The sequence below is a fragment of the Tachyglossus aculeatus genome, chromosome 27 (assembly GCF_015852505.1).
Source record: "Tachyglossus aculeatus isolate mTacAcu1 chromosome 27, mTacAcu1.pri, whole genome shotgun sequence".
NCBI classification, from domain to species: Eukaryota; Metazoa; Chordata; class Mammalia; order Monotremata; family Tachyglossidae; genus Tachyglossus; species Tachyglossus aculeatus.
Window position 1 is genome coordinate 6,471,678 of NC_052092.1, and position 19,509 is coordinate 6,491,186.

At 48.6% G+C, this 19,509-nt stretch overlaps 1 protein-coding gene across 6 annotated transcripts in view; it reads left to right on the top strand.

Moving 5' to 3' along the window:
* RIMKLB (ribosomal modification protein rimK like family member B) overlaps nucleotides 1-19,509 on the top strand; it is a 46,510-nt gene that overhangs the window by 21,891 nt on the left and 5,110 nt on the right. For 4 of the 6 annotated variants that reach the window (XM_038767882.1, XM_038767881.1, XM_038767880.1 and 1 more), the window contains 2 exons: nucleotides 17,665-17,895; nucleotides 18,639-18,725. In XM_038767882.1, the coding sequence (XP_038623810.1) occupies nucleotides 17,665-17,895; nucleotides 18,639-18,725 (318 nt within the window). Of the gene's footprint in view, nucleotides 1-13,751; nucleotides 14,530-14,572; nucleotides 14,925-17,664; nucleotides 17,896-18,638; nucleotides 18,726-19,509 lie in introns of those variants that run through there. The other 2 variants (XM_038767884.1, XM_038767885.1) reach the window with 2 other exon arrangements.

The following is a 19,509-nucleotide window of genomic DNA, read 5'->3' on the forward strand; positions in this document are numbered from 1 at the left end:
ATTAAGACTGTGAGCCCCCTGTGGGAAATGGACTGCGTCTAACCTGATTAGCTTGTGCACCCCAGCACTTAGTACAATGCCTGGCACATAGTAAGCACTTAACAAATACCATAACAACTGACTTGGGTCAAGCTTGGCAGGGAGTAGAGCCTTTGGGGCCAAGCCTGTGGGACAAAGCTGGACTTGACTTCCTTTCTATAACCCTCAATTCGTCTTCCTTTTCCCCTCCTCCCTTTTGGGCAGAAGTACCCAGTGTTCTTTTTGTGGTTGGCTATGCTGATTCAGATTTAGAGTAATTTCCTATGAAAAATTCACGTGACACCTGGTGGTTCTCAGCCAAACCTGTGACCCCAGATTTCACTGTCCTGAACTATTTTAAGATGAGTCCATGCTGTTTCTTAGTGATGTGTGAATTCTTAGAATTTTTGTTCGTAATGTTACATAAGGAGCACAGACTTGCCCAATAGATTCCCATTTATGTGCTGTTTATAAAGTTGTGCTAGGGAAGGCACTGCCTGATTCCAGTCTTTTTCTAAAAAAAAAGCATAGTGTAAAGCATTGGGGTCCTTGAATTTGGAGATATCTTTGTGTATTGAACTACACCAATCGGGAGAGTCGCAGGGCAGGCTGAAGCATGGGGCTGAAAGAGAGAATGAAGCCAGTAAAAGGCGTTGCGAGGGTCAGGAAGAACTGCTCAGGAACAGGGGAAAGGTCACATGCCAAGAGGTTTCTACTAGCAGGAAGAAAGGCCCAGCTACCAAGTCCACTGAAGGCTAGTAGCCTTTGAAGCCATTTAGGACATAGATTCTAGCTCTGGGAGTCACCCAAGTCAAGGGAAAAGTTTGTGTTTTGCCACTGGTTTTGATTTCTCGCCCTTTTGACCTCTAGTGCCTCCTCATTCCCCTCTTTTCCCAGTCCCTCTGAGGATCATATTTGCAAAGCTGGGGCAGACAGCAACTCAGAAAACAACGTTCTTCCCAACATTGGGCAGGGCCAGGTAATGTGCCCTGAATCAGGGAGCCAAGATGCCATCAAGGGGCGGTAGTGGTGGTGACAGTGGCAGTCCTCTCCCTGGAAAGTGTTCACCAACAGATTGCCTGAGGTTGAACAGCTCAGAATTACAAGGCCCAGTGGGTTCGGGCTGGGAAAAGTCCTGGCTGATGCGGGCTGGGCCTAAGCTTGGCCCAACCCAGGGAGGGGTCATGGGGAAATGTAACCTAAAAAACTGAAGGAATCAGCCCCAAGTGTCCCAGAAGCTCCATTTATCAACTGGGGTCTGGAGGAGGTTTTCCCCACCAGTACTTACCTAGGGCCAGCCAACATTGAGGGAGGTGAGCAAGGGATTTTTGTGGGTGTAGATTAATGAGAGCCTCCTTTTATCTAGAAAAATATAGTCTGTTGTGGCAGCTTGAAGAGGATTTAGAACCTAATCAGTTTTCACAGATTGACTTTCTCAGAATGAAACTCTAGAATAAAGTAAGGAAGACCTGTACTTGAATATAGTGTTTTGGAGTGAAATCCCCAAACCATTTCCGCAGAGTGATGTTTTTGTTCTTATCTGGTGGCTTCTTGAAAGGACAGCTGGAATAAAAGGAAAGATTAGTAAACTTCTCTCAAAGAAGAGATTTTGTTGGTAATAAAATAGCAAAGAGCAGAGGAAGTTTAATTGATGACCCTGTGTTGCTAGTGTCATGGGCAGATTTTTGCCATGGACTCGTTTGGAGGCCAGACTTGTGGGACCATTTGGTATCTGTTGCTCTGGCATCAATCTTGGCGTGGTGGCAGTTGTTAGCAGAACAGAACTGAGTTTTCATTTCTCAGTCCCCAGTGAAAAGTATTTCAGAACCGCACAGCATATTTTGGCTAACTATTTGTCGAGAGTGGCATTCAGCACAATTATCTTAGCACTTTCTCACCCTTAACCCTAATCCGTGATTGTGCCTCTTTCAGTAGAATCAGAGCCCTGGGAGTTACTTGCCCACAATGTCGTAGGAGTGTTGTACTTTTCCAAATCCTGACTTAGCACAATCTCAACTATAGTGCTCACTCTCTCTTTATCTTTCTCTCTCTCTCTCTCTCTCTCTCTCTCCTTCTCTCTCTCTCTCTCTCTCTCACACACACACACACACACACACACTGTATTTTTTGTAAATCCTTTTCCTTTTTCACCAAAGTGCCCAGGAAATTCAAAATCATCAGAAGCAATGGAGGACTTGCAATTCACTGGGTAGGAAGAGTTTCTGGTTTTGATATGATTTATGGTAGGGATTTGGACCCGATTCTTGATTTCAGTTTCTTTGTAAGTAAATCCCTGTTCACCTCCTTAGGGGGTTTTGAAGATCGGGGCTCTGATGACAGTAAACCTTGTGTAGCTGGGGAGCAGGGCCCCATAAGACCGAGGAGATCCAGGGACCTGCTGATAACCACCAACTGAAAGGCTTATACCCATCTCTAAGGCAGCCCTTTGGACCCATACACTGCACACTCTACCCCTCCTCGGAGGAGTGTGGGTAAAACCACCCTCATCATCAACAGAGAGTAAGTCTTACACTAAAGCAGTAGCACCACATGGGTTCCTGAACGTGCCTGGCCCCATCAAGGAAACAGCCCTTCAGAATTTGCTCGAAGCCCCAACTTTGGAGGAAGTAGTCTCTCCCAGGCCAATCCCAAACAGAGCAGCAGCGTGGCTTAGTGGATAGAGCATGGGGCTGGGAGTCAGAAGGACCTGGGTTCTAATCCCAGCACTGTCACTTATCTGCTGTGTGACCTTGGGCAAGTCACTTAACTTCTCCGGCCCTCAGTTACCTCATCTGTAAAATGGGGATTAGGAGTGTGAGCCCAATGTGGGATAGGGACTGTATCCAACCTGATTAACGTGTATCTACCTCAGTGCTTAGAACAGTGCTTGACACATAGTAAGAGCTTAACAAGTGCCATAATTTTTTTAAAAAAGAAAAGCACCCAGATGTGGCAGCGTCCCAGCGGAAATCTGGAAGCATGGAGAGGTCCTGGCGCAGCCTGAGGTTTTTGTCAACTTATGGGTCTGTGAAATGCCACCATCCCCACCATCTTCCAGAAGAAATGGGAGAATGCGGACTGGAAACTACAGGGGAATCTGCAGACTGGAAACTACAGGGGAATCTGCCTGCTTTCCATCGCCAGAAAGAATCTTTCCAGAGTCTGGCCAAATGACTACTGAAGAATGTGGTAATTTGTGCTCTACCTGATTGACAGCGTGACTTTGGAACAAATCTCTGTACAGCAGATGTAATAGTTGCAGCATAGCAGATAGAGGAAAAATGCAGGAAGCAACACCAAGACCATTCTACTTCATGAACCTTACAAAAAGCATCTGAAATCATTAAAATACCAGGGCTCTGGAAATTGTAAGCAAATTGAGCAGACCTGAGAATTCACCAAAATCCATGATGGTTGAGTCACAGTTGAAGGAGCTCTGTCTGTCCCTGTCCCCATCCCCATCCGAGCGAATCAGGGCTGTGTGTTAGGAGCCCTGACTGTCCCTGTCTCCCTCCCCATCCGATTGAAGCAGGGCTGTGTGTGGGAGCCCTCCCTATCCCCAGGGGTGTGTGGAAGGCCCATCCTATTCAACATGTTGTGTACTACCAACCTTGAGACTGATGAGAGATTTGCGAGCTGAAGTCAGAATTGGCTCCACAGAGCAAGTGTTTGCAGTTGAACAGGCTGTGAGAACCATCTGAAATCTTTGAGTCGATTGTTCAGGAACATGCCCGGGACTGTCCTAGATGCACATACAAAGGAGGCAGCATAGCGTAGTGGATAGAGCATGGGCTTGGGAGTCTAAGCTCATGGGTTCTAAGCCTGGCTCCGTGACTTGTCTGCTGTGTGGCCTTGGACAAGTCACTCACTTCACTTCTCTGTGCCTTAGGTATCTCATCTGTAAAATGGGGATTAAGACTGGGAACCTCACATGGGACAACCTGATTACCTTGTATCTACCCTAGTGCTTAGAACAGTGCTTGGCACACACTAAGCACTTAACAAATACCATACTTATTAACAAATACCATAATTATTATGACTCACTTTGTAGATTGATCACAGTGCTGTAAATCTGATAAGAGTGGAAGTTGTGGAGCACCGTACCCCCAGGAGACCCTACCCACACCCAAGGCATTTCATTGGCAACAAAGAACCTTACACATACTCTGAATTCTGCTAGCGAGGCAGAATGCTGTCCAACAAAAACTATCAGACGTCTCAGGGTGACTTTCTGCAGTCTGCAAGATGAGGTAACAGTTGGGCCACCCGCTCCATACCAAGTTCAAGGTCTAGAAGAATGTCGTGGTACCTGGCCTTCTCTAGGACTGAGGGACCCGGACCATCCCAAGAAGACCCACATTCAGCACCTGGAGCCGTTTCATCAGCCTCAACTGCACACCCTCCACCACTTCAAATGACAGGGCAAGAATACCATCAGCGGGGTCCGAAATTAATGCAGCCAGCTCACCAGCATTTAGCCAAACTGAGCAGCTGCTCTATGGGGAATGAAAGGGCACAAACGAGCCCAGAAGGCAGAAGAAACCCCTTTAAGATACAGTGTAGCACAGTCTTTGACTAGGCGACCGAACAGTGAACCAAAGGGAGCCTGCTGCGGTGGACAGACATTCCAGCAGAAGGAAGTGTGAGAAGAGTTGCTGTCCCAGAACAAAGGCTTGGTGAACACCATGATGGAAGGAGGCAGCTTTGAAAGCAGAGGCAGGTGTGATAGGTTAGCCCAAGGATTTATTCTTATTTCTAAACAACGTGAAAGGGTGCGGCCATCCCAAATGGATCTCTTTTAACCTCCAAGACAAAAGACAGCTCTGTGTGTATGTATGTGTATAAAGTTGTCCGTGTATCTATGCATATATATGCACTTTCTGTATGAGCTGTATTATTCTTATCAGGCAGTGGCATAGTGTAATGACTACCCTAAAGGATACTGAAAAATGCCACTTGAGATCCTCAGGCTTTAAGGGAAAGTGGTTTGGTTTTTTTTTTTTTTTTGGTTTTGGCTTTTTGTAAACGTGGAATTTTTCTTCCTATCTCTGTTCAGTGAGGACCAGCCCGGGCTCCTCTGGATGTGGGCGTGACTCTCAAAATACACTTCCTCATCCAATCCGCAAGCCCTGCAATCTGCTCTCAGATCCAGCTCAACACATTCCAGAAGATGTAAGCAGAAGATTTTCTCTCTGCCCATCTAAAGTATATCTCGAAACATGACAGCGTCCAAGAGTTCGCCATTCGGAAAGTGTACCGTTTTCAAGTTAAGTGTCTGGGAAAATGGAACGGGAGATGGGGGTCTTGGAACAGCAGGAGAGAGAATTGTCAAGATGCTGGAATCATTTTGCATCTAAAGTGGATTAGGCCAAGATGTTGGATGTTCTTTCTTGGGTTCTGCTGAACTGAATGGTTGTGTTTGGAGTGGACGCAGTTTGCATTGGTCCAGGGTAGCCAGGAACCCACAGGTTGGCACGCTGTGGAGATTGCTTTATTTTCCTTCTGAGTGGCCTCCTCGGGGGCAGAAATATCCCATTTACTCCCCAGGGATTGGATTGAATGGCAGTTTGGTCTAGGAAATGACCAAACCTTCCGGCCTTCTTAGATCATTGTCAGCGAAACCTGGATGGAGTCCCTAAAATTCAGACTAATAACATGGTTCAGGGTAGGGACTTTAAATCTATCTTGATGTTTCTAAAGGTTGCCCTGTAGACATTTGGAAAGTTTTCAATCATTCTGAGTTTGACAAAAGTGAAAAACTACCATGACAGAGGGAGACTGAATTACCAGTACTTCCTTTCTGTCTTGATTTAGGGAGCATCCGTGCTTGGATAGAAGGGTTTCAACAGGGTGAGCCAGAGTGATATCTCTGAATTTTCCATGTGGAAATTGTAGTCTTCTAAAAGGAAAAGGGAAGTACTTGTCCCCGTACCCTTAGAGAACTATTCCTGCATGCGCTATGAGAAATGTAAGGGTCTGTCTCAGTGACATTCTAGAAGAGGATCTTGAATCCATCAAGAACCACAGTTTAGTTCAGTGGTTCATGTCTTCCCTGTCAGAAAAGTCTCCTTTTTTTGTTAAGGTGATGCCCTGCCTGGCCACAGCCCCAGGTCCAGTCCATTTTCCCTCTTCCCGTCCGTAGTAGAAATGAAGAAGGGTTGATCCCACCCTCTCTTGTGGAGTCTCCCTTTGTCCTTTTCTTCTCCTGGCTAAATACCTCCAGTTCCCATCTCAGGCAAAACTTAGCATTTTAGCATGGTGGGTTTTTGTAGCAGCAGTGTACTGAACAGAGCTTTCTGGGAGGCCATTTCCAAGCTTCCATCATCCCCGTTGTACAGAGAACCTTCGGCTTAACTTGCTTGTCAGGTCCGGATCCTGAGAGCTAGAGTTGGAGTTCCTCCCACTGGGCCTTACTTCCCTTGATGTGCACGCTCCTTTGATGATTTTCCCCTGGGCCCTCCCGGAGGTTCAGAACTATCGACGGTAGTAATTCCCCAGGAAGCGAAGAGCACATCTGCAATGCACTGTTCTATTTGAAGGCCAACTTTCCAGGAATAAGGGAACAAAAGAGGGAGGGAACTATATTTGCTCTCGGTAGGTTTGTATGTTGCTTCCTTTCCTTTTCTTTCCTTTTTCTTTTGAATGGTATTTGTTAAGCCCTTATTATGTGCCAGACACTGTCCTAAGCACTGGGGTAGGTACACATTAATCAGAATGGACACGGCTCATGTCCCATGTGGGGCTCACAGTCTTAATCCTCATTTTACAGATGAGGTAACTGAGGCACAGAGAAGTTAAATGACTTGCCCGAGGTCACACAACAGACATTTGACGGAGTTGGGATTAGAACCCAGGTCCTCTAACTCCCAGGCCCGGGCTCTTTCCACTAAGCCAAGCTGCTTCTCAGGAAGAATGTAATTTTAAGTACATTTCCCTGCCAAGCACCCTTCCAAAAAATTCTTTTTAGCTAGAGTCCAGCAGTGGGAAACCAAAGAAGGTGGGGTGAGTTATGGGGCAGCCAGAACCATGTTCTTTTCCTCTGGAAAGAGCTAGTGGTGAGCTGATAGGGGTTACGTGTTTGAGTTTTTCGCGACATGTTAATGTACAGACTTGAAAATGGAAATGAGATCTGTTGCCCAAGTCTCTTTTTCCCATCGTCATCATCGGTCCTTGCGAAGGTACTAGGTTGTTGTTGCCTCAGCCTCTGGAGTAGGCCTGGCTCCCTGCAGGGTGTGTGATGATCCCTATGATGGTGGTTGTGGGGTAACACTGCGTTGGGGTGAGGCCTCTCCTGGATTTGGAGGAGGCTGTGTTTTTTTGTCAGTCTAGCAGGTGCTCACCAGGGAAGGGAAGTGTTGCTTTCACAGACTGACAGTCGCTCACCTCGGCCCTTCAGATCTGCCCAGAGATCTGCCCAGATCTGCCCTGGCTAATAAATGTCCAGATCGGACATCCTTGCTGTTTTCTGGCTCTAATCTGTCTAGTTGGGCGGAGGACATCGGTCTGTTTTTGAGTGTTGCTGCAGTTCTTTGTTTTGTTTTTTTGTTTTTTTTGCTTTTCTCCCAGTTTTTGCAAGGAAGTGGAAAGGGCTACAGCAACCTTTTACTGAGCCAGCTTCATTCAAAGCTACCTGACCAAATGGGTGCTGGCACAGTGTGTCCACTGCTGGCGAGGTCCCAGAGATTCTGTTCTGTGACCTCAGACTGCCCCCGTTCTCCCTACCAGCGGCCCCGCAGTGTGGAGCCTCTGGGCCAAGGGGCACCAGGTGGCAGAAAATGTGCGAGGCTCAATGCCAGCCGTCGCCACCACTGCTAATGCAAATCAAACATAGGTCCTGTGGAGGTGGTGGTGCATGGGGCAGCAGGGAGCAACTCTCATCTGAATGGCATGGGCTGGCCAAAGGGCACAATTGAATTCCCATGGGTCCAGTGAGCCAGAAATTCTTTCTCAGGGACTGGCATACTCGGGGACGCATTCTCACTGTCAGCAGCTTTGGGCAATGACAGTAATCCCCTGATTTAGTCTTTTTATCTGTGTCCCTGGCCGCCTCCCTGCCTCCAGTCTCTCTTCTCTTCAGTCCATGCTTCATTCTGCTGTCCATCGTTTTTCTAAAACATCTTTCCGTGCACATCTCCTCTCTCCTCAAAAACCTCCAAAGATTGTCCATTCCTCTACATGTCAAGCAGAATCCTGACCATCAGTGAAAAAGCTGATAAAGTAATCAAGACCGGATGTGACAAGTGCTTGGACCACAGTAATGGTAATGATAGTAATTGTGGTATTGGTTAAGTGCTTACTGTGTGACCCAAGTACTGTACTAAGTGCTTGGATAGATAAAGGGTAATCAGGTCAGACACAGTCCCTGTCCCACCTGAAGCTCACAGTCTTTAGAGGGAGGGAGAACCCATACTGTATAGATGAGTAAACTGAGAGGCAGAGAAGTTAAGTGACTTGCCCAAGGTCATACAGCAAGTAAGTGGCGGAGCTGAGATTAGAACCAAGATATTCTAACTCCAAGGCCATTGCTCTTTCCAGTAAGTTGTGCTGTTTTCTCCTGATTTTTGCAGGAAAGTGGAAAGAGTAGCAGTTTGGATGGAGGAAAAGGGCTGATTCTCGAGATATGCATATAAGGCTGACAGGATTTGGAGACTCACTGAGTATGCTGGTCAGATGAGAGAAGTCGAGGATAATGCGCAAGGTTATGAGATCGAGCGACAGGGAGGATGGCGGTGTTGTTAATGGTGACGGGAAAGTTATGGGGAGGAGAGGATTTGGTAGAGAAGATGAGTTCAGTTTTTGACAGACTGATCTCAAGGTACATCCATGTAGAGGTGTCTCAGAGGCATGAAGGTATGGGGGATAGCAGAGAAGGAGTGAGGCTGAGGCTAGTGAGGTAGATTTGAGAGTCATCCTGTAAAGGTGGTAGGTGAAGCCATCAGAGCTCACCGAGGGAGTGGGTGTAAACTGAGAACAAACACCCGAATCCGTAAAGCACTAGACGACGAACATATCCCCTTTGCCTTCTTTCTCCTGACTGTATCTAGTGAAGCTCCCTGGGGTACTCAGAACTTTGAGTCCTGGTCTTCTTGCCCGTGAGCTGGCAGAGGAGTGGCTAACTATTTCCATAGCTGTGCCATCTCCATTAATAATAATAATAATAATAATAATTATGGTATTTGATTAGCACTTACTTTGTGCCAAGCACTGTTCTAAATGCTAGGGTAGATACGAGGTAATCGGATTGTCCCACTTGAGGCTCACAGTCTTAATCCCCATTTTACAGATGAGGTAACTGAGACACAGAGAAGTTAAGTGACTTGCCCAACGCCACAAAGCAGACAAGACACAGAGCCGGGATTAGAACCCATGACCATTCTCGATGCTGGTTAATTCTGAGCCCACTGCCAATTTCTGTTAGAAAAATGAATGGAAGGAGGAACTGTTGAGAATTGGGAAAGTTCCTAAAAAGAGGTTGGGAGCTGTGGAAATGAGGAAAACCTAAATTAGGAAACACAGTCATTCATTGTGCCATTTGAAAAATTCCTAAAATCTCCTTGTGGGAATCCAGCCTCTTTGTAGTGTCATTTCTCATTTGGCAGTCCGGAAAAGTTGCACCAACTTGCCAAACCAGTCGTCACTCCCCCATCACCATTTACTCTTCCACATCTCCTCCAGGTGATGCCTCACTTCCTGGACTGGATCCAAAACTCCTGCCTGTCTCCAAGTCTGTCCATCAGTCAGTTCATCACTCCATCCACCTTCATTGCTCGCGAACACAGACTTCATTGACTGTCTAAACAGACCATCGAGGCATTGGGCTGACTCATCTACCCTTCACGTGGTCATTGTTTACACATTTATCTTGTGGACAGGTGAAAAGATGAGATGTGACTGAATTCCACCACCTAGGTACCCAAGATCTGACCCAACTGCTTCATGAAACTGTTCATGCCTCTTTCCGTTCACTCAACTCTGCCCTGACCCTTTCACCCCATCCCTGTCACACACGCAAACACACCCCCTCCACACCCCCACACCCTGTACCCCAAATTGGGTTCCAAGGTGGTCTGTAAACCAATTCTCCTCTGTCTGGAGTCCTGCTTCCTATCCAGTCCTTCTGAGAGCAGATAGTTTTTTTCAAAATCCACTGTTCCAGAAGTCCTGAATCCTGAGACACAGGAGGCGGAGAAGACAGAGGAGCGGAGGGTAGGCCATTTGGTTTTTGCTACTTTTTCCAAAACAGTGATTTGCGTAATACCATTACCTCATTCACATAGTTATAGGGAACCAGGGTCCAAGGGAGACCGAGTCTGGTCTGGCAGTTCTCTCCCTTAGGCCAGGCGACGCTGACAGCAGGAGGAGGGAGCTCTTCGATGGAACGCGGGCTGACTGGCTCCACACACAGTCTCTTTCTGCTCCTCCCGGTAGCTCTGGGGTACTTACAAGACCGTGGGTTTTTTTCCCTTTATTCCACGTTTATGGGTATTTTCATTATCAATTGGCTCTCAGCCAGGAATTCAGGAGTTTGGCAAAAGCAAGCCTGGAAATCTGTGGCTCAGATTTAGTATTTTGTGAGTGGCTATTATTTGAGCAGAATGTTTTTCATTGATAAAGTCTCCTTCCATTTCCCCCCCACCCCCTTTCATTTGCCTCACTCGAGTCAAGCAGTTTGTTTCAAATGGTGGCTAAAGGCAGTTTGTTTCAAATGGTGGCTAAAGCTCTGCCTGTCCTACTGCTTGCATGATTTTTCTTGGTCATTTCATGTGTTTCTGCAAATCTCATCATTGATTGTCTGTCTTCAAGATGAGTCAGCTCTTTGAGTCTTTGGGCTTTGTGTTGGCGTAGGTATTTATATCCTGACCATCAGAGCTCCTTCTGATCCTCCCCCTTGCCCCTTTCCCCCTCCTCTCCCTTCACCTCCCAGCTGAACCTAGTAGATTCCTGCTCCAAAGAGTTATGGTCCTATAATCCAAAGCTCTCGGCCAGCTTTGCTGAATCTTCTCCCTTCGGCCCCTGCCTGTCCAGAACCTTTCCCTCTTCAGGAGATGACATTGGCTGATGTGGTTAACCCCGATGTTCCTTTCTCTGTTTATTCCTTTTTTCTCTCTTTTTAAATTTTGCAGTCATAGTAGACTGTTGGAGGTCCTGTAGGGCTTAAAAAATTCCCGGGATGCTGCCTTGCCACTCCCCTGTCACGTAGAGGTTTTATCTGATGGCAACGCAGAATTGAGGGAACGTCCCATTTTGACAAGAACTGAATGTGGATCCCCTGCCAGTGATTACATAGAAGGTGGCTTTGTCCAGCTTGAGTGAGAAACTGTTGCATTTGGAGTCAAGAAGTCTGGGTTCAATTCCTGATTCAGTTCGGTCTGAGATTATGTTCCTAACTGGATGACATTGGACCTTGTTTTTTTTTTAATCTATCAAGTGGAAAGAATGAAATGGATTACTTTGTGCAGAGGAACGGTGAGAGGGTTTCAGACCAATACTCACTGCAAATCCGTTCCCTGCCAAATGGTGAAAACCATCTTCACTGTCTATGGGCAAAAGTGTGTGCGTGTGTGTGTGTGTGTGTGTTTTGTGTGTGTGTGTGTGTGTGTGTGTACGTGCGTGCCCGCGCTTGCACAGGTTCAGGTAACCACCTGCGTGAGGTGGGGTGTTCCTAGGTTTGAAGGCCTTGGGCCCCTCCCGTTTGCACATTTAGGTCCGGGAGACTGGTGGCGTTTTCAGTGCAGGGCCCTAGAACCTTTTCCGTGCAGCGGAGGGAGCCTCTGCGGGGCCCTGTCTCACAGTGTGTTTCGTTCCCGACCTGTGTGGGCCAGCCGGCAATGGATAACGCTTTTCTGACTTGGGGCTCAGAGGTTCAGGGCAGTTGGACTTGTTACATTCGATGAGACCTTTGATTCAGGTTAGCTTTGCCCCCTGGGGTGTCACCTTCAAATAAGGAGGCAGCCATACTCATGCGTGTGTATTTGAAAATTGCTTTCTTATGGATTTATGAGTTGGAACTAGTCTTCCCATAGTGGGAAAATAAACAAGGGAAGACCCTAGTGATTCGGGGGGCAGGTGTGAGTGCTCAGTGAACGAACGGCAGCATCCGCTGCAGGCAGAAGGTGAGCCGAGCTACTTTGGCCACGGCCACTGCTCCGAACCTGATCAGCTGTCCCGGGTTGCCTGCTCCCTGTCACGGCAGGGCTGGGTGAGAGAGAGCAGATGGCTTGGTGCCCTCCATCCCCACTCCTGGAAAATCAACCCAAGCATCTGGCCTACAGACTGGAATGTATTTCTGCCCCTCACCAATAGTCACATGTCAATCATTCAGTCAGTCGTATTTATTGAGAGCTTACTGTGTGCAGAACGCTGTACCAAGCGCTCGGGAGAGTACAGTATAACAATATAACAGACACATTTCCTGTCCACAATGAGCTTACAGTCCAGGAGGGGAGGCAGACATTAATCTAAAATAAATTGCATTCAGTCACCAGTGAAGCAGCAGCAACAACGGTTGAGTCGGTGCAGGCCTGGCTGCACTGCTCAGTACTTACTGCTCAGTCCCACTTTGGGAGCTTGAAGCTGCAAGGATGTTTTTTTTGTGTGTTTGTTTTATGGTACTTATTAAGTGCTTACTATGTGCTGAACACTGTACTAAGCATTGGGGGAGATTCAAGATTATCAGAGCAGACACAGTCCCTGTCCTACATGGGACCCCCAGCCTAACTAAGAGGGATTAAGATTTAATCCCCATTTTACAGGGGCACAGGGAAGTGAAGCGACTTTCCCAAGGCCACAGCAGACAAGTGATAGAGCCGGGTTTAGGACCCAGGTCCCCTGACTCCCAGGCCACACTGCTTCTCGGCTTTGGTACTTACTGGCTGGCTGTAGGTACAAGGTTGAGCAGAATCAATCAATCAGTGGGATTTATTGAGCGATTACTATGTGCAGAGCACTGTACTAAGCACTTGGCAGAGTACAGTACAAAAGAACAAGCAGATGTCTTCCTTGCCCATAATGTGTTTGCAGTCTGGAGGGAATAGACTGTTCACTTTACAGGCCTCTTCAGTGCAATTTTTTTCCTTTCCATCTGGGCGCCATTGCTGTTGCTGATCAGCTTGTCAGCTCTCATGGAAACCTGTCTGCCGAGTCTGGGGAACGGGGACCTAGAGAGATAGAGAGAGATAGAAAATACATAATAATAATAGTAATGGCATTTATTAAGCGCTTACTATGTGCAAAGCACTGTTCTAAGCGCTGGGGGGATACATGGTAATCAGGTTGTCCCACGTGGGGCTTACAGTCTTCATCCCCATTTTACAGATGAGGGAACTGAGGCCCAGAGAAGTTAAGTGACTTGCCCAGTCACACAGCTGACAAGTGGCGGAGCCGGGATATGAACCCATGACCTCCGACTCCAAAGTCCGTGCTCTTCCCACCGAGCCACGCTGCTTCCCCGATATTATATATGTCTATATAGAGAGAGACAGACACTCTGCTCTCCTGCGAGGAACCTTCCTTCAGCATCCAGAAGTTTCCCCCCTCTCTTTACAACAGAGTGTGTTCCTCCAGGGTGCTGCTTGTTAACTGGGGGCTGAAAGGACCCTCCTCTTTGGGGGATATTTGGCAAAGCTGGGAGGTAGCAGGTTGATGGAAATGTCAGCCTGGGAGTGTAAAAGCTTTCCAGAATGGAAGATCATCGGTCTCTGTAGCCACACTGACCCCTGGCCCTTCCAGCTCTCCCAGGCCCTTCCAGCTCTCCCAGGCCCCCAGCCCCTTCTTGTTCTCAATTCTGGAAGTGTCTTTCTTCCTCTCTCCCTCTCCTCTGCAGTTGGTCGTTGCCAGGAAACTGCAGCTAATTTTTGTGTCTTGCGTCGACAGCGGTGCCTTGAGTGATATAGCAGCCAAGCTGCTGTGGGCAGCTCTCTGATTTGCTGTTTCGCCTGACGTTGAAGGGTTCTGGGCGTGTTTGGGAGAAGAGAGTTTGTCCAGACTGGTGCACTGTTCCATCTTTAGCAGCTCAAAGCAGATATGAGGGGGTCAGCTGCTCTTCTTTTTTCCTTTCCTTCCTGCTTGATCTGTGCTGGTGGTGGTGGATGATTCCAGGGGTGCTCCTTTTTGCTTTCTCCGTGCTGCTTCTGCTTCTGATCTGGGGAGGCTTAACTCCAGCCTCCAGGCAGGCTGCAGCAGGCGTAGATTAAGGATGTGTTGCTCAAGATCAAACTGCCCCCTGCAAAATGTGCACCTGCCCAAGAGGGTGGTACCCGTCATCCTAGCGTCTGCAGCAGACCTGCCGGCTGAGGAGACGTGCCCGGAGGCCAGGCCTACCCGATGATCCAGGACGCGGCCGGTGGATGTTTCCGGTGAACTGTGTGTTCGTGCTGCCTTTGGGGTCAGGGGCTTGGCCCCTTCGGGACCTGGTGGTGGCATCTCTGGATTTCACCTCAGAGTCTTGACCAGAGCATCTCATGCCAAGCCACAGATTGCACATTGGCCTCGATGCTGTCACAGAGACAGGTCCTCTTTTCTGGGGACTGCCCCACCCTTGGGACCCAGCCTGCCAGAGGGGTGGTTGGGGGGGAGGGGGCGGTTCAAGGCAGAGCGAGGTCCCCTGCCTGCTATTCCTGGCAGATGAGTTTGTATCGGGTACAGTGTGGCAGTGCTCCCTGGGAATGATGCCGACCGAGGGGAACGGTTCTCTCTCCTCTCTCTCCTGCCTCGGGTCGTCCCGCTCCTGGACTGTGGGAAGGGGCGAGGAGAGGAATCGGTTCTGTAGGCTCTCTGGCTTCCTCTCCACTCCTAAACAGTGAAATTTGTCTGTGGGGAATAGGGCGGTGCAGGGAGCAGGATGTTTGAAAAAGGAGAGAAGAGTGTGAATGCGTTATGATTGATGAGGAAGACCAGAACTGTGGGTGAGCATTTCTGTGCCAAGGCTTGCCATATCCCTGTCTCCCCCATCTCTCTTGCTCCCCAGTGCTCCTGTCCCACTGAGCCCTTTCCCTCTTGTTGCCCCAGTTTTCATTTCCTCTGTCCAGCTGCCTTTTTAAAGATAGCCATTCTGCCAGTTTCCACCAGGAAGCAGAGCCTGAAGCATCGGGGAAATCACCTTCCCAGTCAGCACCTGAGATGCTCCCCTGCCCACTGGGCCAATTGAGCAAAGAGAACCTGTGCCCCTACGATTGTCCACTCCCCGCTTCAGAGAGCCCGGAGAGGGCTGTGGTGTGGTGAAGGTTCCTAGTCTCAGCCAATGGGGACGCCACCAGAGCTGCCGAGTTCTGTTGCCATACAGATCACCAACGGAGATGATCTGCTAAGGGATCGGCTGAGTGTTCACTTTATAAAACCAAGTCTCATCCTTCAGGTTTGTTTGTCAACCGCTGGCTTGTTTAAAAGCCAGAGCTGCAGGAACCAGAATTCCTCGGTAGGTGAGTGCGAAACCATCTTCCCTGAGCCGCTTCAAGAAGTGGCTCAGGCGTGTGGTCCACAGGGCTCTTCCCTGGGACAGTGAGCAGCAGGAGCAGGGAAGTGGCTCAGGAAGAGCCGGCTGAGCTGCCCGTGGTACCCGGCACCTGCCCGAGGCTGCAGGAATTCTGGTTTTAGGAGCATTTGCACTCAGATGGGAGTTGGCATTTTCAGAAATTTGTGACCTTCAATACCGCTATGCAGGTAACCCTACCGTTGAGGCTGATGCTGCAGCTTGGATTTCATAGTGTTTCCGTTCTCTGATTGGGTTGTTGCCTCAAGAAAATGAAACTTGCCCTTCTCTCTAAGTCTAGCCAGGCTGCACCAACTCAGAGGGTTGGCATCTACCAAGCTGGCGGTACTGTTCCAGTTGGGACACCTTTCTTAGGCTAGAGGAAAGCCGTGCTAGAGCCAGAGCCCTTGTGCTCACTCAGAGGTTGGTGTGGCTGCCTTGATCAGATGGTTCAATCTCTGTGTCCTCCAGGTTTCCCCCTGGAAAATCAGAATGTTGGGTCCACTTTTTCCTTCCCAGGGATGTGGCCGTGGTAGTTAATAGTAGACGAGAGCTGGAGAAATGTTTCAGGAAGATAAACTAGATGGGAAAACTCTCTGAATTCAGGAGAAAGGGTCTTGGGTAAGTAATGATGATAGACTGCTGTGGTGAAGGGGCTGAAACCTGTTCTGTCTCCTGCTTAGACTGTGAATCCCAGTCCCTGATTAATTTGCATCTATCCCAGCACTCATTACAGCGCCGGGCACAAAGTAAGCACTTAACAAGTACCATTAACATTAACCTTTACTAAATAAGTTAAAAAAAAGAAGGAAACATGATGACATGGAAACGTAGGCAAAAGAAAAAAGAACAGCAGTGATCTTGAGGATTAGGGGGACACTCAGTACATTGGTTAAATATATTAAAGAACTGGAGACTTCTATACTGGCTTTGGTTCAAATGATAATGCTTATGGATACTTGCCGGAAAGTCAGGTTTTTTGTTTTGTTTTGCTTTTTTTTTTTTTTTTTTTTGGCTGTCTCCGTAGGGACTAATCATGGTCTACTTAGTATCTGCTTTGTTAGGACTGTAAAGATCAGGTGAACCTGAGAAATTAAAAATAATTTAAGTTTTGCCCATGCTGTTTTATCACCTCTGCTAGCTTGCTTTGGTCCATGCCCCAGCTGAAGCTTGTTGAGAGTGTGAAGGGAACTGTGCCAACCACTAGCCCTGTAACCAATCCTTTTGCACAGGTGCTCAGTCCTGAGGTCTCAGGACCAAGTTCGTCCATTCTTCCTGACGGAAGACTCCATCACCCTCATCCCATCGCCATCATCATCATCGCCATCACTGCTGGCTCCAGAATTATATATAGGTTCATGGAGCTGGAAGCACCTGTCCTCGGGACACCTGGACTCAAGCAAGGAGAGGCTGGATCTCTTCTGGTCCCTTCTAGCCCCATGATGGTCTCCTAGGCCTCCTCAAATGAGTAGATGTCAGAGCCGTTCTTCCCGACCCCCAGAAGAGGAAATTCTCTATCCGAAGCCACCCTGCTTTTCAAGTACCTACTTGGTTAGGGGTAGCTAAAATAAAGGCAGAAGACCCAATTGGGGCCCTCAAGGGTGATGCCATCTCCCCGAGGAGATGCAGGTGGACATATCCTCCTCTGATAAGTTCTCCTGTGATTATGTTGTCTTGCCTGCCAGCAACATTGTATGTTATCCATCTTATGCTGCAATGCAAATCTTGTTCTTTCAGTTACCATGTGTTCAGTGCAGTGCCAAACCTGTACCTCCTAACTGTCAAGGTCCGCCAGCCCATTCCCACCCCGTCTCAGCCCATGGCCTTCCTGCCTCCCTCCACAACCTCCCAGCCCCCGCACCTCTCTGACCCCCTCACCCTGCACCAGCCCCAGCAATTAGCACAGTGCTGTGGCCCATAGAAGGCCTTAATGAACACCATTCCTCGTGGCTAATTGTCACCCCTTCCTGCCAGCAGCAGTAGTTTTGAGGAGCAACCTTGGGTGATGGAATCTGGTCCCCGCAGAACTCTGGCCAGTGCCAACTGAAGCTTCGCTCTGGATCTGTGTAAAGCTCGCTTTTAAAGGCTGGGGGGCTTCCCTCTGTGCTGTCCTCTCCCTTTGGTTCTGTGGAGCCCTTGGAGCTAACGGGCTTCACTCTCTCACCTTTGCATCCCAGGACTCCGGATCAATGGGGAGCTGGTCACTGCGTACCCCCAAGTGGTGGTGGTGCGGGTACCGACCCCCTGGGTACAGAGCGACAGCGACATCACTGTCCTCCGCCATCTGGAGAAGATGGGATGCCGGCTGATGAACCGGCCCCAGGCAATCCTGAACTGCGTTAATAAGTTCTGGACCTTCCAGGAGCTGGCTGGCCATGGTGTGCCTCTGCCAGACACCTTCTCTTACGGTGAGCCCAGCGGCAGGATGGATCATGGTAGGGCCTGGAAAGGGCGAGCTTGGGCTGGCATTCCAAAAACCCCTCCGGACCCAGAGGTTGTAGTTTGCCCATGGTGGCCACCTGCCCCAGTTTCTTTGGAATGAGGAGCCCTGGCTGACTCCGCGTTCCTGGCTGCTGCGGGTAACTAGTGGGTTGGGAGCGGGCAGGGAGCGAGGGCCAGGGGGTGGGGGGCAGGGCTGTAGGCTGCTGGAAATTCATGAGTCCAAGAGGCGAGGAGAGGATATCAGAGAGGTGGGGATTTGTAGGTCGGGAAGGAAAGGATGTCTGACAATAAAGTAGAGGGTTAAGGGGATCGAATCCTTTGTACAAGAACTGAGTGTCTCAGGGCTCAAACAATAAGTGGTATTTATTGTGCGCTTACCCATGTAGAGCACTGCATGAACCACTTGGTAAAATGCAGTGCAACAGAGTTGGTAGACGAGATCCTTGCCCACAAGGAGCTTACAATGCCACGGTGGGAGACAGACATTAAAATATATTGTCTTCAAAAGCCCCTTTGACATTCAGAGCCTGCTGGCCCCATGTGTCCCTCTTAATAGAGTTTTCCCTTCCCCCCACTTCATTTGAATCCTATTCTGCTGCCTTCGAAAGGTGCAGAGGAGGAGGAAGAACAAGTGTTTAGGCATTCTATGCTATGAATTCCATTGAGTGCACCATCTATGCCCCTCCTTCTTTATCTTTTCTGAATACAGGTGGCCATGAGAATTTTGCAAAAATGATTGATGAAGCTGAGGTGTTGGAGTTCCCGATGGTGGTGAAGAATACGCGGGGCCACCGAGGTGGGTGTCTGGTGTGGTTGGCCCGTTTACTCCTGAGATGAGGCCGATGTGGGAGGTGGGAGCAAGAGAAGGAAAGTACTAGGGATGTTTGGTGAAAGTGCTACTGGGACTCACAGTGCTCTCTCACTCGGGTGTAATGCTATAGATTATTATCATTATCATTTATTCTTATTGTTGTATCTTTTAAGAGCTTAGAGTGTGTCAAGCATTGTTCTAAGTGCTGGGATAGATGCAAGTTAATCAGGTCAGACTCAATCCCTTTCCCACATAGGACTCTAGAGCCCTCTAGACTATAAGCCCTTTGTGGCCAGGTATTGTCTCTCTTTATTGCTGTATTGTACTTTCCAAGCGCTTAGTACAGCGCTCTGCACAGTAAGCGCTCAGTAAATACGACTGAATGAGTGAATGAAGGGGCTCACAGTCTAAGCAATAGGGAGAACAAGCATTGAATCCCATTTTGCAGATGTGGAAACTAAGGCCCATAGAAATTAAGTGACTTGCCAAAGGTCAGCCAGCAGACAACTGGCAGAGCTGGGAGTAGAATCCAGTTTCCCTGACTCCCAGGAGTGTGCTTTTCCCACTTGACCACGCTGCTCCTGTAGATGCTGAGTTCCAGGTGGGTGAGCTTCCCATCCTCCCAGAACCGGGTCTAGTTATTTGGGCCCATGTGGTTATCTTGGCTTGTTGATCAGGTCATTTATTATTCTTTGATACTTTGCCGTCTCTGTCTGTGGTCTGTTTCCCCCCTGTGTGGCACAGGGGCTTCTCTGAACTGTTTACTTGG